Raw genomic sequence first — 24,159 nt, 5'->3', positions numbered from 1 at the left:
AATTCACATTTCCATTGCTTTAACTTGGCAACCGTATTTCTATTTGAGATTGTACAAGAGCACGTTTTACTATTTAACAAAATCTCTGATAATGTTGGGTAAGTCTTTCTAGACATACTTATATCAACTGGGAACCACACTGTATATAAAAGAATAGTTTTGGCCTATATGTCATTATATACAACATAGTTGTACGAGGCACAGACAAAAATTTAACTTTTGATATGTTTCGGTATTTTTTACTTGTCGACATATTAGTCTCTAAAGAATTTTATGATGACTAGGTAACTCTTTAAAGAAAAATATGCGCCTGATAAGTTAAAGCGTTGTATCCTCTAAAACTCTTAAAAATAATTTGCAGATAGAATTGAGAAAGCACAATTGTAAACTTAGGGAGGATTTTGTCTCATTATGTGTGTCTCTTTGTCTATGTGTGTGTATATGTGTGTGTGTGTGTATGTGTGTGTGTATATATGTGTGTGTGTGTGTGTATATGTGTGTGTGTATATGTGTGTGTGTGTATGTGTGTGTGTATATATATATATATATATTACGTAATAAAGTTCACCATACATTTTTTTGTTATCTTGATCTTCTGGGATCGATTCTTCCCATCACTGGCCGATGAGCTGTAAAGAAAGAGTATCTGAAACAAAAACATGACGCTGATTTTCAGGCACAGATCGCTTTATTTCATCCATAAAACAACTGGGAGACCCCTCGCATTGTCGACTCAAGCTTTTTTGTGTTTCTTTTTCCTACGCATATTTGCGCCGATTTTGACGCATCTGTTTCACCCAAAATTGGAAGCAAAACTGACTTGCATGCAAGAGAAATGATATCTTCCTCTCTCTTTCTTTCTTCACACGTTTTCTTTCACACAAACCTGAATGACCTATTTCAGGTGCTATCGTTGACCTCAGCTACAGAGTTTGACATATTTCAGCCTTAACCCTTGAACTCTTTGACCTTCACAGCAAAATCACAATTGTTCCAAGCTATGTTTCTCTTATTTTCTACTAGTCTGCATATTAGTTACTTAATATGAGGGTGCAGTAGGCTGCAATATGATCTACTGTAATTATTTATCCAATTTTATGATTGCTGTCTTTTATGTGTGTGTGCAAGCATACGTGTATTAGTTTTGCTGCATATATTTGTAAGTGTATGTGTATATTTAATGCTTGCCTGTGGGTGTTGTAGTATAATTAGTACAGTGCAGTGTAAATCTTGTTATAAGTTTATAAGCGGTGGAGTGTAATTAAGTTTAATTTAATTTATTTTGTATGTGTGGATATGTGTGTATTTCAGCTTTTAGTGAAATTTAAAACATCTTCATTCAAATGAGAATAAAAAAAGGTAAAAAATGGTCATGTGTATCGAACTCATTTTTTGATTTTTAGAGAAGATAGAAATAAACACAAAATGCTGAGGGAACATCAATAATACAAGGAATTGTGCAAATACAGGCTGTTTATTAGTTGGGAGTGTAAACAAAATAAACCTAATAACAGCAATAGGACACAAACAAGATTATATATCATATTGGTTTGGTGTTATATATTGTTTCTTAGTTAATACAAAGATGCAATAATATGCCCCCCCCCCAAAAGACAATGTTCTGGTTTGGGGAAATAGACTAAGTCCATAGACATTGTATGGCTATGTGAAAAGGAATGTTTTGAAATGTAATAAATGTTTTTCACAATTGAAACAACCTAGTTTACTAAGCCTTATGGAAGATATGTTGGTGATTGTTTCGGAAAGCGATGTTTCTTCAATCAAGAAGATAAAATAATTTTTTCTAACAGACTTTGAGCACCATCACTTTCTCTTTAGTCAACCATGTTGCTCCAAAACTTCTAGCCCTGGAACTCGTTTTGCAGTTTTTCTGAATCTGCAGGTCCATACAGCTCCACATTCTTCCTGATTGATTCTACGGATGCCACATTCTCAATGATAGTTATATCATCGACATATGCCAATGCTGCTCTCCTTATCTTTTCATACTAGGTTAACAGAGCTTAATTCACAATATTCCTTTACAGAACTGACCTTAATTTTATCCATATAGTGAGGCAAAATCCTTCTCATTATATCACAGCAACCAATCTTTGTTTATCCAGATCTACAACATGCCTTAATAAACGATTCATTAGACACTGAATATTCAGAAAACCAATTTTCCAGTTTCTCTTTGAGCATTTACATGTTACAACCTACATTTCGCTCTGCTTGCCAATAAAAAGTTGATCAGCAGAAAAGTTTATAGAGAGTGAGCTTAGTAGAAAGACAATGGAGAGAAAGTTGTTCACCAAGGTGCACAAAGGAAAGCTGCACTAGAATGTTTAAAATAAAGTATGGCAAGTGACTGGGACAAAAGATCAGTAATATCGGTTGATATATTTAGAGTTCGTATACAGTTTTAGGAGTGGTAGTGAATATTGCGACAGTTTACGACAGAGTTTGCAACAACTGAATATTATCAAGTTGTGGCCAGAGCAGATCAGTATGAGCTGACTTCAACTGACGAACATGGCCTTGACCTTAGGGCTTGGAGGGAGGTTCGCCGCGATGGTGTCACACACCTAGAGCCCAATTGATTGCGTTGGAGTCTTCCTCTCTTGAGTTTGTGTCTAGGAAAACCAAGAAAATGCATTAATATAGAGAGAAATAAATGAATATTCTGACTGGAAAATAGACTGTTTGCTCCCAATTTCGTTTCCAATAACAGCATTAACGAGTGGTCTCACTCCTCTTTACATTCTCACATTAAATAATTGAGGCATTTGCATTCATAACTTTTTGCTACAAGTTCAATTGCTCAGCAGGAGATTAAATACTGATGTATTGAAGACTTTGATGCTGTAGTTGTTTTCTTTTGTATCATTTTGTATCATTCATTATCTTTTTTTTCCTGTTTGTTTCCTTGATATTTTTTAAACATATATATATGAAAGAATATCAGGTACTTATGGGAAAGTTGCCAACATCCCTCAGTGAAAGTGTTTCTGTGAAATAAACTGGATTCAAACTAAGCACAACTACATTGTCAGTCTCTGTCGACAACCACTGATCCACCATCAGCACATTGATGTTATGGTTAGGTTTAAAGTATGAATGAGTGTTGTTGATGTGCAGTTCAGTTCATCAAATAATTCAGGGTTCAATGTAATGTTAATGAAATTTAAAAAATAAATAAAGATCTCATCTAAAATCTAAAAGAGAATTAATCATCTTTTTTCTTTCTTATTAAAGCTTCCTGTCGCAATTCTTTGTAATATTCTCCAATGGCTTTCTTGAAACTGAATTTACAAACTCTTCTGCGATAATTTAGAATGCTTTCCCTTCAAAATGCAGACTTCCGATTTGACAAGAATATTTATTTTTTATTAGAGTTAAAAAAAATAATAGTTTGAGGAAATTAAGTGATATAGGTTAGCTTTATAACTGAAGCCTCTTTTAAAGATGGCATTGCTATTTGTACTTTGCTGCAATATAATCTCCAAAGGATTGTTACAAAATGTGTTTTAATTAAAGACAGAATCTGAATTTTTTGTAGAACTCTTGGGCTTGTCCAATCTCCACACTAACGTACTGTACTTGCAATAACCCTTATCACTGAGTGGCTTCCGGGCCTTGATAAGTGGTGACCACCGTGTAAAAAAAAAAAAAAATATAGTTCTGCATCCTTAATGGAAATTTTCTATATTAAAATTGCTGTATTGATAGCTCCTTATGTACATGGTTTCGATACGGTTCTTCAATGAACTTTCCTGCTCTGTTATGTTGTCGCCATTATAATTAGTTTGTTTTCAGCCCTTTCTCTTGTACTTTTCTCTCTTATTTCATGTGATCAGAGTTGTTAGATGATCATATCATATTATTGAAGTGTGTTTCCACTGACATTTTATACTAATTAGTTCGCTTAGAAATTTGTTTTACTTTTCTAATTTTGTCACCAACGAATTTGAATGTGATCGCATGAGTGTTTTTAATAAATCCTGTGAGGATTTAGACAACAGATTAGATTTATCCTGCATGTTTTTCATAATAATTTTGTGCAAATCGCTAAGAATGTCGATTCATGATTTAACAAGAATAGGGTTCATGTTCTCTGTGTTTATGTGATATTTTAGATTGAATTTTTTAAATGCAAATCCACACAACCAGTAAATAATGTTTTTCTTATCTGTGTGTTCGCATATGTCTTTTTAGATGTGCATCTTGTGCAAATGCAGACTGACAAACATCACAACAAAATGGTTTTTCACCTGTGTGTGTTCGCATGTGGGTTATAAGAGAAGAATTTGCTGAAAATGCAGCTTCACAAACTTGACAAGAATAAGGTTTCTCACCTGTGTGTGTTCGCATGTGAAGTTTTAAAGACGAATTCACTGAAAAAGCAGCTCCACAAACTTGACAGGAATATGGTTTTTCACCTGTGTGTATGCGCATGTGAAGTTTTAGAATACTACACCGGGAAAACGCAGACCCACAAACTTCACAAGAATATGGTTTTTCTCCTGTGTGCATTCGCATGTGTTTTCTAAGATCAGGGTTGCGTGAAAATGAACGCCCACAAATTTGACAAGAATATGGTTTCTCTCCTGTATGTATTGCTATGTGTTGTTTTAGATGTGAACTTTGTGAGAATGCGAACCCACAAACGTAACAAGAATATGGTTTCTCTTTTGTGTGTGTTCGCATGTGACTTTTTAGATGAGAACTCACCGAAAATGCACATCCACATACTTCGCATGAATATGGTTTCTCCCCAGTGTGTGTTCGTATGTGGCACTTTAAATTTGGAAGCTGCGAAAATGCCGATCCACAAATATGACAAGGATATGGTTTGTCACCTGTGTGTGTTCGAATATGCTTTTTTAGACGAGAACTCTCAGAAAATGCTGAGCCACAAACTTCACAAGAATATGGTTTCTCTCCGGTGTGTATTCGCATGTGTATTTTTAGGTTATTGCTTCGTGAAAATGTAGACTTACATATATCACAGCTAAATGATTGAACAATATGTGTGCGTACATTGTTTTGTAGTTGATTGGTGTGTGAAAGTTTCCAAGTTTTCTCTTCTCCTTCCATACTATTGTTAGATTCCCATTTCCAAAAAAATAGAATCTTGTATTTTTAGCAATAGATTCATTGATAAATATGACAATGCTTATTTATAACAGTAACACGTCTCTTCGTGACTCTTTGTCGAAATTGGGAATCGTCATTTGCTATCAGACTTTTAATCTGTAAATAAAAAAATACATTAGAAGAAATACAAAGATGTTTTATTTGTCCTCATTTTTAATAAACTAAAGTAAAATGTTTATCAACCAACAATGCTCAGAAAAATCATAGTGCATCATTTGCAATAACAAAGTCAATTTTGAATGTTAATACAAACTTTGGTTGTGTTTTCAAATAAAATTAAACAATGTCAATTGATACAAGACTTTAATCATTTTTTACTGAATGGAAGAATAATCATTTGCTATAAACATTTCAAGCTGCAAATAAAAATGAAACTAAGAGATATCGAAACGAACACAAGAATTTTCTTATATTTTTTTATCGTTTTATGTTTACATACAACTAAAAGTTTACTTTTGATTTTAGACTGTTATTTATATCTGTATCTGTGGTAAACAAAGTTATATGTAATTTATTTTATTCTGTAGACATTTTACACTTACAAAATTATACTGTTTTTTGATGGTATTATTTTTATAGAAATGTAGCAATTTCTGTTAAAAAATTATTAATGCTTATTTTCTTTTATATTGACAGTTGATAAATTGATTTCTTGTAATACTAGGGGGGTACCTGGCGTTGCCCGGGTGTTTGGAGGTGTGTGTTGGTGTGGGGGGGGTAGATCAAAACAACACTGTTAAAAAGAAAAAAACGTTGGCCGGGTGTTTGGAGGTGTAAAGGAAAAAGAAAAGTTTTAGTAGAAAAGTAGGCTTGAACCCCAAACATTTGACGCGAAAGTGGAAAGGAAATGGAAAAAAAACCCTGCGACCTACCATCTCGACCACAGAAATAGATAAATTGATAAGTGTGTTAAGTTGACGTTTATAAAGTAAAATTAGAAATGAGAAAGTCGCATGATGTTTTGTGCTGGAAACCAGTTTCTGTTTTTCCCGCTACGCTCAAAAAATCTCAAAAATAGCTTGTAAAAGTTGGGTAAATTAAAGATAGCTGCGACCAGAGTTCCTTAGTCGTAGGTATTATTATTTAGACAGCATATAAAAAGTTTTAAGAAGGAGCGAGCCAACTGAGAATGATGACCAAAAAAGCCTTTTGTAGACATACAGAAAAAGCGAACACACATACATACATTTTCGCTTTTATATATATAGCAGGAACAATCCAAGTTATGTCTGTTCTTGGTCCTTTTGCTACGATCAAAATTATAATAATACACTATGCCTTGTATATATTTGAAAGAGAAATCGGTCGATTTCATCTTGTAACTTCGCAGTTACAAACAAAGGAAAAAAATCCGGGTTGGAATTTTTCTCTTTTTTAACATGCTATTAGTTTATTATCGTTTTTCTTTCTCCCGTCTCAACACCAACTTAAAAGCTTCTCACTTCTGCTGCACAACACAGACATTCATTTCTTATATGCCCATCTTGTTCGAACACTTTTTCTTCTCCCTTCGTTTAATGTCCACTTTGTTTCTTTTTTCCTTTTTCTATGTAAGTTTTAAAAATTGTTTTAATAGAAAACTGTACCCTTTGATAAAATAAATTTTATTTTTAATATCCACTGAAAACGGAAATTAAACAAATTATTACTATATCATTCATGATTTGGTCTTGTAGCTATTTAATAAAATAACATTTAAGATTCAACACATATTCAAACAATCTAAATCTTTAATTATTGGTTTGATAAACCTAGATATAAGAAAATGCTCAAAATTGTCATTGCTCCCAGGTCCACTCTGACTTGGAGTGGTAGTACCTGTTAGGGTCCCAATTATGGGTTAAATAGAAACCGACTTGAAAAAATATATATTCTATCGTTATTCAGTAGCCTTGATTGTTATAACTTGCATAAGTTTTTCTAATGCTGAGAAACCGAACATGATGACCAACCAAACATCCAAATTAAAACTTTAAGGAACTGATAATGAAATAAAGGTCCAAAAGGTTATTACTTCAAATATTGCAAGGTACTAATTATGATACAATATATATATATATATATATATATATATATATATATATACACACACACAGTGTGGGACAGAGCAACTTGCTTATTTATGTATCAATTAAAACACAAAAAAGCAAGTTGCTCTGTCCCACACTGTGTGTATGTATATATATATATATATATATATATATATATATATATATATATATATATATATATATATATATATACACAGTGTGGGACAGAGCAACTTGCTTATTTATGTATCAATTAAAACACAAAAAAGCAAGTTGCTCTGTCCCACTCTGTATTAACACACACACACACACACACACACAATGTATATACTTACACTAACACACATATATATAATTATCATTAACTTTTTGTTTTATTTGAATAAATACAAAAAAATCGTTTTCAAATTTCACAATAAAAATAATAAACGAGTTTTAGTATTTGGAATCCATGATAAACAACTTTTTATCTTTTAATGCAACTTAATTCTTTGTTTTTCTTTTTTTTTTAATGAATATTGAATAAAGTAAAATTTAAGCATAAATTATGTCCGTTAATTTCCTACTTTCCTAGCATATTTAAAATAAATTCTTTATCTTTTTTTTCAAAAACCCATTCATTATCGCCAGTCTGACTGCTCAACAAATCTCGCTTGCTTTGCCTACTTTGTGTGATGTCATTTTTCAATCAATAAGCCTTTTTTTCCCCGTTGCTGACGACTGTAACCACTCTATGGTTAGGAGTGTTACTACTCTCATCTTCCCATCCAACAAAATAATACATACACATAATTTATATCCCTCATCTATTGAAAAAATTGTTATATTTTCTCAAAACGCTATGTAATCAGCCACTTCTTTGAAAATGGGTTATTATACTACATTAAATTCAGATGTGAAACTGATCTCCCACTCGACATTCTAAAAAAATATAGTTATTTGTTAAAGAAGGATCGGTACTTGTGCATTTGAAGTTTTAAGGACATTATTTTATTTTGGTTTTTATTTTGGAAGAATTACAATGGGGAGACAGTTCAGAGTTGTTAAAGTTTTGCTAATGTATTGTTAAAATTTAAAAAAAAACACACACAAAGTTAATAATAACACAAAATAAAAAATTATTTGAACATTTATTAAATCAAAATAACAATTTTAGTTTTAAAATAATTAGTACATTTAGGAAATTAAAATAAGTTTTTATAAAATAATTAGAATTTCGAAAAAAATTACAAACGATACTTTTTTGTATTTATATGAAAATATATAACTTAAAAATGACGTTTTTCTAAAAGTAATATTAAATCATTGGTCTCTATAAAAAGGTTAAATTAATACAAATGGTTAATATATGAAAATGTATGACCTAAAACACAAATTACACAAAATTAAACTAAAAGGAATATTTAATGATTGGTCTCTATAAAAAAAGGTTAAATTAATACAAATGGTTAATATATGAAAATGTATGACCTAAAACACAAATTACACAACATTAAACTAAAAGTAATATTTAATTATTGATCTCTATAAAAAGGTTAAATTAATACAAATGGTTAATATATGAAAATGTATGACCTAAAACACAAATTACACAAAATTAAACTAAAAGGAATATTTAATCATTGGTCTCTATAAAAAAAGTTAAATTAATACAAATGGTTAATATATGAAAATGTATGACCTAAAACACAAATTACACAAAATTAAACTAAAAGGAATATTTAATGATTGGTCTCTATAAAAAAGTTAAATTAATACAAATGGTTAATATATGAAAATGTATGACCTAAAACACAAATTACACAAAATTAAACTTGTAACATAAATCAAAATAATCATTAAAAGTTATGTTAAGAATTTCTTGAATTGTCTCCCCTAGGAATCACAAAAATGTCCTTCAAACTTAAAATCCATATGTACCCAGGGATCTTCACACTTCTTTAAAAATAGATGAAAATATTTTGGAAGGAGGGGGTGAGCCGCAGCTAAGTGTTTAAATGTATATTTAATTTCATAATGATTTACTTTTGGCTAAGATCAAAGTGTAGTATCTGTTCCCCCAGCTACGAAACTTTTGCTCCACTCACAGGAATCCACCACCGGGCTTTTTAGCTAGGTTAAGGCGTTTTTTCATACTAACATTTGTTAGCAAGGACCAGACCCCCTTTTTTTGGGGGGGGTGGGGAGTAGGACCTGTTTTTTATTTGAAAAACTCATTCATCTTTATTTTACTGTTGTGACATTTAATATTTGTCCACATATGCCATTTTTTATGTGAATTTTACCTAAAGTCTATGTAAAAAATCCAAATGGTAACAAGCTTTGCTGAAAACTAAAAAATAAAAAAAATTGAATCACTTCGACAACAATGTTGATCGCTTTCAGAACAACCGATCACTTTATTTAAATTTTATTTATATCAATATTTCTCTATTTGAAAGTACAGAATAGTTAAAAGCCCCCCTCCCTATGTAAAGAATGGCTTTCTCAATAATATTATTATTTCAATACGTTTCATTAATTGCACAAGTACTGACAATTTTACTATTGGGAAAAGGGTAAGGTATAGTATGTTGCGTTATTGTCGGCCAGAACAAAACCTCATTTTCAATTTATCTAGACTGATACAATTCTACAATTGTTGATATTTTTATATATCAAAACGTGCAGTTTATGGATGCTATCAGTTAGATAATATTTTTAAATTAAATTAAATTTTAATGGTATCTCAGTAATTTTAAAGCAGGCCGGATACAATGTGTTGAATGAGATCGCAAGGAACATCAAACCTCCTCCAAGACCTCCATTGAGCAAACAACATAGGAAAAACGAATGGCTTGAACACATAATTACATGAAAATGGATTTCCAACATGTCCCATTTAGGGATGAGGCCCATGGTACTCTTGACGGATAGATGGACCAAAGTTTGAAACCCAAACAGAACTCCCACCCCTTACAGAGTTCATCGCCAATGAGGAGGTGGAGGCATCATGTTTTGGCCAGGAATCATTGGGGATAAGTTGGTTAGGCCATGCCGAGTGTCAGAGGGTGTAAAGCTTATCAGCAATACGTACACAGCCTTTTTAGATAATCATTTGTTGACATGACTAGAATTGTTACATCGCTTTCAGATGATTTTTATACATGACAATGTACCATCCCATTCTGCTTGGGACGACTGCAGTCTTCCTTGAATCTATGGGATTCGTTGGGGAAACTCATGACCTGACCACCATGTTCTCCAGACCTTAACCCCATTGAATATCTCTGGTCAATATTAAAAAGAGGAGTTTATGAGGGAGGAGAGCAATTGACTTCAAATAATGCCTTGAAGAGGAACATAGTTGACGTTGCTAGAGCCATAACTCCTTTTAAGATCAAACTATTGACTTCCTCAGAGGACAAAAGGTTGTTTTAAGTTATTTGAAAAAAATGGTGGATATGTCGGTAAATAATTAATTTATATGACGCTTATAGCTAGGATATGCTTTTGTTTATTATTCTTTGACAGAAAAATATAATACCAAGTTCGCAAGATAAAACTGTATTTTTTGTCCTAAAACAACATTTTAAGAAACTCACAATAAAACGATGAACTACAGAAATGGTTTTTGATACTCTGTGCATGTCCTTCCAGTATATGTTGTTGGGGATACAAGACAAATAATTTTCTTGGTGGGAACAAACCATTTATCATCAATCTGCAGCCAACTGTATGTCTTGTGTCATCAATGGAGATGCATGAACTTGACAGTTACATTACCTTCATTGGCATTTATTCCATTCACGATACCAACCCACCAGAAAGAGTTATAAATACAGATTATATATTGGATTAGTGTGATGTCAAAGATATAAAGAATTGATGGTAAGTTAGTCATGAATATCAATATATAGTTCATTCACACTGGACAACTTATGCCCAATTTATAATGTTGACAATAGTACAAAATGGTGACTAGCTCTGGTTCTTGGCACTGGAAAACCTTGCTTCAAGCGACTTTCTTACCTTCTCCATGGTTTCCTTACTGATTGCGAAGAAACGGATAGCAAACATCTAGTATAGCAAGCATGGCTTTATAATCAAAGATTTGATTATTAAGAGGGCGTTGGAGTGACCGCTTAGTCACATGGCAGTTTACTGAACCATCAATTTCATAACTGGTGGCGAAGAAAACCCACTCACCTTCAATACCAAAGTCCTCCTTATGCAAGCATAAATTGATGAAATTCTTGAAGTTTTTATATTGAGCCCCACAGCAATCATTTGTTCACATGTGATAAGGTCTGGATTAAGTGAACAGTCAGTGTCTCAGTTTGATACATGAATGCAATGTCATGGGTTTTGTTATCAGAAATAAAACATAATGAAATGTGCTTTAGCTGCTGATCAGAATCTCTGTTAGTAAATCAGAGTGCAATATTCCTTACTCCAATGATAACTTTGAATTTCGTCTTATATTAAAAATTGAAAGTTTTCTGCAAAATCTTTCAGAACAAGGACCTCATTGGGAAAGGTTTTTTGTGAAGTTTTCACAGAACCCACAGGTTTTTAGTCAAGAAATCTAGAAGTGTAAGTCATTTTGAGTTTCAGAACAGTTTTAGATGGTTCGCTGTTACACACAAGTCCTGGGAGGTGACTTGTTTGTAGTAGACAGTTCCACAGAACAAAATATTCTTACCGTGTCGAAACCCAGGAAAAGAATATGTGAAATTGCTCCAGAAAAAGGTTTAATATTTATGAAGCAGTTCTGGTTTCTGATTGGTTGGTAGCAGAACGTGAATTAATTTGATTTGTCAGTTCTTAGTAGCATCGTTTATAAATAGAATCGTCCGACTGTGTGGGATCATACCCCATTATAAGTCCAAAATATTGCAACAAGAAATCATGATTTTAAGAAAAATTCTCATTTTCAGGAAAACCAAATTTTTTTCATCAAGTTTTGCTATAATATATATAATACATATAATACTATAATCAACATTTTTATGTTTTCAGATCCCATCATAAAAAGCCATAAAATTTCGTATTTTGATCATTTTAGGTCACTTATTATTTTGGAATTTCTGAAAAATTTGATAGGGGTTACTCTCAAGGACACCCCTTGAAAAAAAATTATTTTGTAAATTTGATTTTTTGACACTTTATGATAGGTTAGAGATATTCACGAAAATCAGAGCAAAAAAAATCACGTTTTCAGGAAAATATAAACAAACGTTTAAAAAGTTGCGTCGAAATGCCCCCCCCTATCTTTTGAGGGTTAAAAAGTTTCTCAAGAAGTTTAATCAAAATTGTTGGCTTGAGATAGTACTAGAAGTTTCTTAAGATTTTCATCATCCTACCACTGATTTCTCATAAAATGGCTTCTTATAAAAAAGGCATACTTTTATCCGACTTGGTGTTTCTGTGGGAACATGATGAGAATTAGCAGTGAACTATGTTAATGCATCCACCATGAGAGACAAAATGAAAAATCGTCTTTTGCACATGGCTCTACACATCACTTCTGCTTGGGAAGAAAAAATAAGATAACCACAAAATAATTATCGACCAATGGCAGAGCTCTGCGCCTAAAATAAACCAAATATCACAGTCACTGGGAGCCAGTTTGCCACTATAAACGAGGGTTTTTAGGGAACCAGGAGAGAGGAGGAGAAAGAAGACGAACACGCCAGGCTGCTAGCGCTGATGAAAGAAGTCACTCGCTTTCCAGTTACAAGCCAGGACACGCATCACCGACAGCAGGATGACTGGCCTACCCTAACCCTCTCCATCGTCTAAAAGATAAGTTACATTTTACGAATATTCATTCCTTGTCAATTCATACATACCTACAAACAGTTTACGAACATTCATTCCTTGTGAATGCATACATACCCACAAACATTTTACGAACATTTATTCCTTGTCAATTCATACATACCTACAAACATTTTACGAACATTCATCTCCTTTGCTAAATCACATTCCATCCTACGAACACTTTGCCTCTTCTAATACAAGTAGTTAGTAGTAAATAAAGTCGGTTCTCAACCTTCAATATTCGTCTGTCTTTAATTATATGGAGTCAGAATCTACACACTTCCAACGTTATTCATTTTATGTATTCTTTTGTGTGACCTCTATGGCATCCTTTCCTCCCCCTAATCCCTTTTTATAAAACCTTGAGGCCATATTTCCAAACCTCATTAACTAATCTTGAAGATGGCTAGGTTATTGAAATTGTTACCAGAACTTAACTGTTTTAGCATCTAGCTTACTCCACAATTTATTCCAAAATTAAGGTGTGACATGTCTAAATTGATCATCACATCCAATAGGGGAGGAAATATTTTTCATTATCATCAAAAATATATTCGACTTTTAACAAAAATTGTGCGTGAACTTTTAATCATTTTTGATTCAGAGACAATTTAATATGTGAAAACAGTAATGCCAGCCACACCCTTTTTTATTTGATTTTGGGGCACATGTGGAAAAATAAAAAAAAACCTAACATCTCTATAAGTCTTCATTTTTCAGAAAATCTGATACCATTTTGTGATTCCTTGGGTCAAAAAACTTACCTGAGTGAATTTTCAGGGCCATACAATTTTTCAATCAGAAAATATTCAAAGAAATGACATCACAAAATTGTCACCCGGGCATCACATTACGTGACTCACATCAAAATAAAAAATGCTCTAAAGCAGGAACCGCTTGGAGTTATGTGCTCAAATTTTCAGGATTTCTTAGTTCCTCTATCTGCAGTGAAAATTACAGCCAGATCTGGGAATATGGCTTTCAAAATCCCATATTTCTGGATGAATTGACATGGAATGACGCTATAATATAAATTTCACCTATTTGTTTAAATGTATGTATGTATGTATGTATGTATCTATGTTAGTATGTCTGCCTAAAACTTTTGACAGAGGCGATGGATTTTTACAAGATCAGTATTGTTTTGAAGCTCGACCCTTCGGACAACAAATATCGAAAAATCGGCAAAAAACATTAATTCTTTCACCCACAACTGGGCACTTTTCTACAAGGAGGGGCTCGCTTTTTTGCCAATATTTTTGAAAATCATCCTCTCTTTTTGATTGACTAGCCTTAATTTAAACCTTTGCCACTTTCGGTTTGGCAATGGACGCAATGGCAAAGTGTCACCTTTTTTATTTCATATTCTTTTCCTCTTTCGCAGCACCACTTTTTTTCTCAATACACACCTCTAAACACCTGGGCTAGTATATATATAAAACTCAGATCAGCTTGCTTGGGCGTTTAAATCGTCCATCTGCTTTGTGACTTCCGGTTTCAAAAAATTTGTCTGCTTACCTATTTCATGGCCACCCTGTCTTAAGTCTGATATTAAAAGCCACTGCTGCTATTCAAAGCATATGCAGTGCCAACAATATCTTTTGTTTTAACTAATTTAATGTGTTTTCCTTACAAATAAATGTTATTTAACCTCAATGATTTAAAAAAAAACTGATTTACAATATATAAACTATAATCATATTTATAACCATATTTGCTGCTTTTAATAGTGCTCCTGTGTATTCTAACAATTTATTTTTTAAGGCCTTACTTAAAAAATATTTTCAACTTACCCTTTAAGGGCCAATGGGTAGACTAAATAAAAAAGTAATGATCGTGGGACGGGGGGGGCAGACTGAACTTTTCTTAATGTGAAAAGTCACAAAATAATCATAATGATAATAATAATAATGGCGGGGGGGGGGGAGGCTGAAGGATCCAAAGTCAAATCGGGGCTGTAAATCGGTTCTGAAAATAGAGGATCAATTTACTAGAACACTCTATGTGAAACTGAACCCTCTTCTAAATCTTTAGATATTGACTTTTTTGTCAATTTTGTATAATCTGTGAAGGCGCATGGTGTTAGTGTGGATGTTTGGTAGTTTAGAATGTGTCAGCTTATTCTCTCTCTGTGACCAACTGCTCCACATTCTATTGTGTCGATTTATATAAATATTATTTCACACTGGCATTTTTAGTATTTCCCATTGTCTATTGTTTAATATTACCTTTGACCGATATTCTCTCACATATTTCTGGTCAAATTATGCATTCCAATAATCCACAGAAATAATTGAAAAATGACGAAAAGGAAAAAATTGTAAGGGTGTGTTGATTATTCAATGCACCTACATATTTTTTTTTAAATATTTTCTTTACCCAAGTTGTGCGTGATTTAAAGTATAACTTGATTTTAAAAAGCTGTTTTTTTTGTGTCCAAAATTATCTATTTACAATTATTTTATTTGCTTTTTTATTTATTACAAGTTGGAATTGTTTTCAAACAAAAAAACAAAGCAAATATGTTTTTCTAATGTAAAAAATCTACTTGCTTAATTAAAATATTTGGGTTTTTTATGATCCCACCCAGCATAGTTTACATCTTAAAAAGAAATCAAAATCTACCTTTTTTTCTTTGCTAATACGTTTCAACAGCATTTGAAGATAATATAAAAGAAGGACCTTTTTTTAATTATTAAAATTTAACATTTTAGTATGAGGGATCACTTTCCTATAAAAATTTAACATAAAATGAGACCCCCCCCCATCTTGGTGACATAGAGAGACATGCATGCGTTAGCATTTTTTTCAAGTCTGGTGGTGGAGGTGAGGGCAGAAAGGGGAAATGGAGTGTTTATTTATTTGCTTCCCCACGTAGCAAATTAGGCACAAGGCCGTTTTTTAATGTGGAGATGGAGGGAAGGGGGGAGGGAAAGGGGGTACCAGCTTCCGAGAGGTGGGAAATGGGAGCTGGATTAGAAACTGTTGGTATGAAGGGTTGCCCCTTCAGTGACCAAGGTCAGATATGTGGGGTGACCCCCACATATGGTCTTTGCTAGTCATAGCTGGTCTTTGCTAGTCATAGCTTTGCAGTATCTGCCGGAACAGATACTACACTTTGATCTTGTCGCCCGGACCCCCGAGGGGGGTTGTTGGGCAGTCAAAGGGGAAATGGAGTGGATGTGGGGTCATGTTTCAAACATTTTAAAAATACATAGAAACACTTTAAAACTTGTGTGTGTGGGGAGTTTTTATTTTCTAAAGATTTGCTTTGAAAAGGTCTCACCGTTCAATATTACTAAATCTAATCATTGTGCCAGCAACCCGACGATGTTATGACCTTTGTTAGTTAGAGCAAAGGTCACAAAAAGGGGGAATGAATGTGGCACAATGATAAGCTTCCTTTATGAGAGATGGGGCTTCCACATTAATACACCTTGCCCCAGACTTATCCTGTACTGGGGGCAGAGGAGATACGCAGAGTCAAGTTGGCACAGATATTTCAAAATGTTAGCACATATGAACTGGGGCTGAGATTGACAGATGATGTCTGTTGATCTGAAATTTTTTATGTAACCGCATGCAGTGGCAAAGGTCAAACTTGCTTACTGACATCAGAATATTTTTAAACAACAACAATGTTTCAGTGGCTTTGATATTTAGTGTGTATGCATGTTTCTCTCTTTTCCTTTCTTTCATTCTTCTCTCTTTCTTATCACTCTCTTTCTCTCTCTTGAACAGTTAAAGTCAGGACAGCAAATGAGATGGATCACATGTCTTGATGCTCATAGCAGCTTTAGCCATGATCAAGAATGGGTCTTGAATTTAAAATGCTTTTAAATATTAAAATAATTCAATTTTTCTTGTTGCTTATTTTATATGATAGTAAGAACATTATTTCAACCGTTTCAGAAATGTTCCCATGGCAAAGCAAGTAACTCTTCCCTGGTTCTCAACCTATTCTGTTACAGGTATCATATCAGTGGTGATGAAAGGATTCGAAACAAACACAAGCTATATCACCAACAAATTATTCAACAACAACAGTGACTTTTTCAACCTTTCTTCACTGTAAAGGTTTGGCAAAAAGTGGAAACTCACCCAGTCCTTATACAATTTCCATGGACACAAAGCTACTTTCAGACAACAAAAATTCCTAACAATAACAAGGAGTATAACAACAGTTATGAAAATAACAATAAATAAGAAATAACAATGATAAATACAATCCAAATTTGAGCAAAAGTTATGAGTCATAGAAAAACTGAAATAATTTCTGTTCTCTCAGCAAAATCTTAAAAGCCAACCATGGTTTTCTCCAGAATGTGCTGCTGCCATTGCGCACAGAAATCACTTTTTCCATTACTTCCAATGTAATAGATGTACTGAGACTAAAGTCGCTTTAAGGACTGCCAGCAGCCACTGTAAAAGAGTAATAAAGAACGCAAGAGAGTTGTATGCTCAGTCCATCATGTCCAAAGTAGCTGAGAAGTGGTTCGGTTCCCATCAGTTTTGGCAAATAGCAAACAGAATCCTGAATAGAAGCATGTGCTCTATCCCAACTATCATCAATGGACCTGAGGTAATCTCGTCAGCATCAGACAAAGCCAAACTCTTTGCCAAGAACTTTGCAGCTAATTCTACCCTATGCGACCAAGGCCGCCAACCCCCAGTATTTCCCCATGTATCAGAGAACACTATACGCGACATACAAATATCTGTGCATGATGTTGCCAAGCTAATCAAAAACCTTGATTCCAGTAAAGCAACTGGCCCTGATGGCATTCCTATTATAGTGGTAAAAAAGCTCCAACCAGAACTAGCTCCCATATTTACAAAGCTGTTTAAGCATTATCTTAAGGAGAATTGCTTCCCAACACCCTCGAAAACCTCATCAGTATTCTCTGTATTTAAGAATTCAGGTTATTGGTCATCTCCCTCTCAGTACAGACCTATAAGTCTCCTGTGTGTCATGAGTAAGTTGCTGGAATCTGTTAAACAGAGAAGTAGTCAACCACCTCAGCAAAAATAAACTTTGGGTTAGGGTTAGGGTTCGGGTCCTTGATAAGTTGTGACTGCTTTGTAAAAAAAAAAACGTAGCAAGCTAAAGCGAGATTCTAGTGACTGTTGGCAAGTGCTCTACCATGGAGTCACACTAGTAGCAATAGGAGAAAAGTATCATGTTATAAATGCTGCCATCTCATATGTTATTTGCAATAAATTGAAAGTATTCAATTTTTTTATGCAAAAGTATGGCCAAAATGCTATATATAGACTATTAATCCTTTCAGCATATACATAAGTATATAATTTAAGTTTAGCAAAGTAGAAAACAAATACAGTTGAAAGTAAACCTTGATTATATTTTTAGTAGCTTGCATTATTTTATACTTTAGTTTCCACATTCTATGAGCCATATTTCTGATAAAAATATACGAATTGCTGTTTTCTTGGTTGGAAGCTAAACATATAACATTTATCATTGCTTAGTTTTTGAAGATAAGAGGTAGTTACAGCTTTTTATTTCAAGTGGCTTCATGCTTAGTTTTAAGCAATTTCTATATAAAATGGTTAATATCAACGTATAAAAAAATACTAATAACTCCAGCCTTTCAAGCTACCACAGCTAATGTTCTCAAAATACATACCTTATTTTTATTTTCTTTTTACTTTTCAAAACAGAATTCAAGTTAAAATGTAAGTAAATAGTAACTTTATCAGCTGTGATTAATGCAAGGAATAAAATAAACTTTTTTCACATGTAAAAAAAAACAACTTATTGTAATTTGTTAAAGAATCATTACTACTTTCGTTTTAGTCAAAACTAATATATTTTAAAAGATGTGTTCAATTTATTTTTTAGCAAAGTTAAAAAATTAAGAATTTTCCACATGTAAAGCAAAAAAAAAAGAAAATTCATTCTCTCATGAGAGCAGAGTTGGATACATGGTCAGGTGTTAATGTGGGCAAAATTTAACTCACCAAAATGGTTACTCTGGATTGGGATAAATTGCCTCAGATTAAGAAGATTTCTCGTTTAATAACCAAAGACAGGAAAGATAAAATATAGCATCAGAACAGATACTTAACCATAATCCTCTTTTGAAATTGTTTAAAGGGTACTAGTGCAGAGAGTGATCCGCAGTATTTTTTTAAAATCGTATTTCGAAGTTTAATTAAAGTTTTATGATATACTTTTTTTATTCAATTGTAAGGTTGAAGTATAGAATAGGTACAAAACATCCTCCCCTCCCCATGTTAAGAATGGCTTTTTAAATAATGTTATTATTTACGTCCGGATCACTCTCTGCACTAGTACCGTTTAAAGATATAGATAAACTGAAAATAAAAAAAATTAAAAATTTAAATTGTACAAAATGTTTTAAATTAAAAAAAAAACAGTTTTCATTGCTACAATATTCAGAGTAGGCGTTTTTTTTTTTTTGAGTAATGTTAGGCACACTTGATTGCAATTGTTGGCATGCTACAACATAAAAAAAGGAAAAACTTAGAAACAAAAAAAAGGAAACTTTCCTTCATATAAACGCTTTGGTGACCACGAACATGTCAAAGGTCAAATAACACAGAATTGTTGCTGAGAAGACGAGAAGCAGCCACAAGTAAATTTGATCACACGTGTCTATTTTCTCCGATAGCAGCTATAAGGAACGTTCGTTTATTTTAAAGAATGGAAATTACAACAAACACATGGAATAAAAAAAAAAGTAACTAAAAACAAAAGGCACGTTTGCCTGCATATTTAAAAATACAAGATAAATGCATTCGCTAAGTAAATGCCAATAATAATGAAGAGAGTTTGAAACATTGAAATAGATTTTTCAGTGCTTGACTGCTTGTTAAGATATAGTTTACAAATCGAGTTTTTACATATATCGTTTTAAGGGTCAATGTTCACCATTACGCCAACTGAAGACGCCTCAACAATTTCTAAAAAAAAATTACGACTTTTATAGGTTTTCAGTTATGCTGAAAACAAATATTGCAGGGAAAATTAGCGCAGACAATAAGTTGTCTTGATATAAATAACTGTATTTTGTTACGCAATTTCTAGTAGTTTTATTTGGCCGCCATCTTTGTTGTTTCAATGAAACGGTATATTGAGCATGCGTGCATGCTGCAGTGAGCAGACAATCTGTGTAGTTAACTCAACACAATTCAAAAAGCCATTCTTAACATGAGGAGGTCGGAGATGTTTATTCCAAAAGCTGTTCTTAACGTGGGGAGGTGGGGGTGGGGTAATTCAGAAAGCCATTCTTAACATGAGGAGATGGGTGTGTATGTGTTTATTCCGAAAACCGTTCTTAACATGAGGAGGTGGGGGGATGCTTATTCTGAAAGCCGTCCTTAACATGGGGAGGTGGGGGGGCGTGGGGGGCTTATTCCAATTCCAAAAACCGTTCTTAACATAGGGGAGGTGGGGGAGTGTTTATTCTGAAAAAAATGACGTTGAATAAACGTTTGCATCTCGTAGACTTAACTACACACATTGTCTGCGCATGGTGCCTAACCCATTTCATTAAAACAAAGATGGCAGCCAATTCAAACTACTAGAAATTAAGATGCATAATACAGATATTTATATCTCAAAAACTATTCGTCTGCGCTAATTTTCTCTGTGATATTCGTGTTTGGCATAGCCAAAAACCTACAATAGTTGTCGATTTATCAAAAAAATGTAGAGGCGTCTTCAGTTGGCGTAATAGTGAACTTTGACCGATTTAAGTATAAACAATACTATGTACTTAATTGTCATGTCGAAAATAGTAATTTATGAAAAGTCATCAAGTAGGACAACTGCTATTGTGTTTTTAGTATATAAAAAAAAATCTATCGCTACAGACAATAAATATTGCATGCTTGGCACAACTAATCTAAATTATTCGTTTCAGAGTTTTGTCTCTAGCGTGTTGCCTCCTACTGCCTACTTCATAACGTCTAAGAAAAATGCGATTGTACCTAATTTCTCGTAAAAGTTTGTTTTTACTAGAAATAACTTCTACTCGATGATTTTTCGTAATTTTTGTATATATTACTATTTTCGACATAACAATTAAATACGTAATATTGTTTTTGCTTAAAACGACATATTAAAAAAGAAAAATCACTCTGTTGACTGTATCTTTCTTAACAAGTAGGCACCGCCAAAAATGGCCGCAAAATCAAGTTGTTGTTGTTTTTTAAAACGAAATTACATTTATTAAAATCCATTATTTCTGAGTAACTTTTTTTTTTCCAGAAAGATAAAACCCTGAATTTTATCATATAGAAAACAGAATAATGTAAAACTTTTTCTACTATTTTTAATTCAATTTTAAATGTTAAATTTTCCCAAAAAGTTAACAATTGACATTTTTTGTCTTGCACAAAAAACGTACTTAAATATTTAAAAAAAAGGGTTTTTGAAATAATTAATTAATTTATTTATTGTCTAACTAAGATTTAGGATGATTTTCTAAGAGAATATGCAAAAATATTATAATATAAGTACCTGAATTTCAAATAATTCCACTTATTCATATAGGTAACTAGATATTTCGCGTTGACGTAGAGTTCAGATCGACTCTGTTTACGTTTTCGTTTAAACTATGGAAGACCAAACAGGCCAAAAAAAACTTATTTTTCAGTGACGAAAATTTCAATGTATTATTAAGCTGAGGCTGGCCAGTACCAGATGGGTGACCATTTGTATGCGTTTGGTTTTTAATGTGTATGTGTGTGGGGGCCAGGCTCCCCAAAATGGGGGGGGGGGGCAATTTAAAGCAGAATAAAAAAAAATTATTTCAGCGCGTTTGGTCCACCGTAGTCGAAAGCCGGCAAACGTTTTCAAACGGGATCGAAAAAAATGATGCTATTTTTAACACAAAGGGCACAATATTTATCGAATTTTTTTTTTTGGTATTGATTATTCAAAGCATGCCCTGTTTAATAATGGTCATGCATTATTCGGCTCGCTAAAAAAAAATTGTTAATTTATTTATCAAAAATTTTAAAATAGCTTTTTTCGTATAAATATTAAAAAAATTTTTTTTTTTTTTTTGCTTAACTTAAATTAATTATTTTACTTAACATATTCACCGAATTTCACACTTCAAAACTCAAAAGCGGGATAATTAAACACAATCGAAGTTCTGATATTCAGACGTCAAAATAAAGTATGCAAACAATTTTTTTTTTTTTTTTTTTTTTGAATCTATAATTCTGTCCCTTACAACAACACAATATGTTGATTTCAGTTTCAGATGATTATTTTAAGCATATTTGTTCCCACTTCAAAACAAGGGGGGGTTTTGTAAGCAAAAAAAAATATATATATAAATATCGTTTATGAAAAATAAGTACACTTTTATAAAGTTCATTCTTCTCCTAATAATCGCTGAAAATTTCGTATTGATCGGATAATTACCTGATTTTTGGTAGATTTTTAAAAAGACGGTCCGTCAAAAAGTACTGACCTGCCCCCCCCCCCCAGTTTTGGCGGTGCCTATTAACAAGCAACTATTTTTTCTTTCAAATCTACTTAGTTGAAAAAAAAAATGTTTTAGTCGTTTTTTAATCCCTTCAAGTTTTGGCTTCCAATGAAGATAGTCTGTATATATATATATATATATATATATATATATATATATATATATATATATATATATATATATATTTATTTATTTATTTTCCTGAAAAGAGAATTTGGGATGCTGAAAATGCTGATATGTTATGCTTTTGAGATTTGCAACCGTCGATTGTTTTGTTTATTTTACTAATCATTTATTTTATTTTAAAACCTAAATAGTGAGAAATCTGTTTAACTAATATAAATGTAAATGATTTAAACATTTTTTTTAGGTAAACAAAGGTGTTGCTTTTTCTATTTTTTGAGTCAGTATTGAAAACAAAATAAAACATAAAACGTAAAAGAATCTCAAAGCAAAAAAATCAGTTGTGCAAATTCTCAGCATTTTCATTAATTTTTCGCAAAGCAAATATAGTTATCTCCCTTACATTTTCAACACATGTTGCAAGTGCGACAAAAATAGATACTAAATAATTGTAGCAATACTTACTTTTTCTTTTTTAATCTGCTTTCGACTGATTTTATTTGCTTTTATAAAGGAAACGATTTTTCAAACGTGATTAACTTCTTAAGCTGATTCAAGATGGCGAACGGAAGAGCAAGTTCGCAGAAAACAAAATTGAAGCGGAAAATAAAAAAGGAAATCATTTCGAAATAGTGCCGATCTCTTTTGTGAATATTACGAATAAAATTAGCATTATTTTATTTAAATATTTAAATAAGAGAAAACTTACAGGCTGCATTAAGTTGATATTAATTCAAAGCCGAAGACAACTTGACATTCTCCTGCTTTTAGTTAAAGATCTTATATTTGTAGTATTTGTTCAGTTTGGAGAAGCCATTATTCCCAGGCATTAGATCATATTTGAAAAGTGATGACTTTTCGGGGAAGCTGGTTCCCACTCTAAACTGCCCTTGTATCTAACCTTGTCGCTGTGTGAGGTACCTAAACAAATTAATGAACTAGGTAACATTTTTATTGATGTTACCTTGCTGGGATCAGGGTGCATACCATTTTGATCGTAGATGACCTCCTCCCCAACAAAAATGAATCTGTTTCTCATTGATTGCACACTTTTCACGGTTGAAACAAAGCCCCCCCCCCTCCTGTGCAATCCTCATTAAATTTTGAAGGTTCTTGTCATGCTCTTCTTGGGTTCCTCCAAAAACAATGACATCATCATCGATCAGCCTTATCCTCGAGTGGCCTCTGGGCCTTGATAAGTGGTGACACCCATGTAAAAAAAAAAAAAAAAAAAAGAGTGTCAGGGCACTTCTCCATGATCATGTCCATTTTCAAGACACACGCATCCTGAGACATCACCAGATCAAAAGGCATCCGTTGGAAGCATTATCTTCCAAAAAATGAGTTGAAGCTTGAAACAAAAATCTAATAGGCAAAACAAACAAACAAAAAAATACAACTAAAAACAGACGGAACAAAAACTCGCTTCTCGCAGACACGTGGGTCGTAACAAGCACAATCTACTCGCCAGAATCACCTACACACAATCTGCAGAACGCCCCCTCTCCTTTCCAATGTCCTGCCTTTATAGCGTCCGAGAACGACGTATTTGC

The 24,159-nt window shown here is 32.9% G+C and overlaps 1 protein-coding gene across 1 annotated transcript; it reads right to left on the bottom strand.

Annotated features, from left to right (window-relative positions):
- Positions 1-1,453: 1,453 nt before the first annotated feature.
- Positions 1,454-23,200, bottom strand: LOC145254661 (uncharacterized). The gene is made up of 2 exons (XM_080113310.1): positions 23,072-23,200; positions 1,454-5,256 (listed from the first exon to the last, which is right to left on the bottom strand). The coding sequence occupies exon 2, from the start codon at positions 5,098-5,100 to the stop codon at positions 4,189-4,191; it is 912 nt and encodes a 303-aa protein (XP_079969436.1). The 5' UTR covers positions 5,101-5,256; positions 23,072-23,200; the 3' UTR covers positions 1,454-4,188.
- Positions 23,201-24,159: the final 959 nt, after the last annotated feature.

This window comes from Euprymna scolopes, chromosome 30 (genome assembly GCF_053919585.1).
Source record: "Euprymna scolopes isolate OS-2025 chromosome 30, ASM5391958v1, whole genome shotgun sequence".
Taxonomy (NCBI): domain Eukaryota; kingdom Metazoa; phylum Mollusca; class Cephalopoda; order Sepiida; family Sepiolidae; genus Euprymna; species Euprymna scolopes.
The sequence above is the reverse complement of the archived record's forward strand: the minus strand, read 5'-3'. Positions and strand labels throughout refer to the sequence as shown.

Coding starts and splice junctions, on each gene's coding strand:
- LOC145254661 (XM_080113310.1), bottom strand. CDS start 5,100: ATGGAAGGAGAAGAGAAAACTTGGAAACTTTCACACACCAATCAACTA.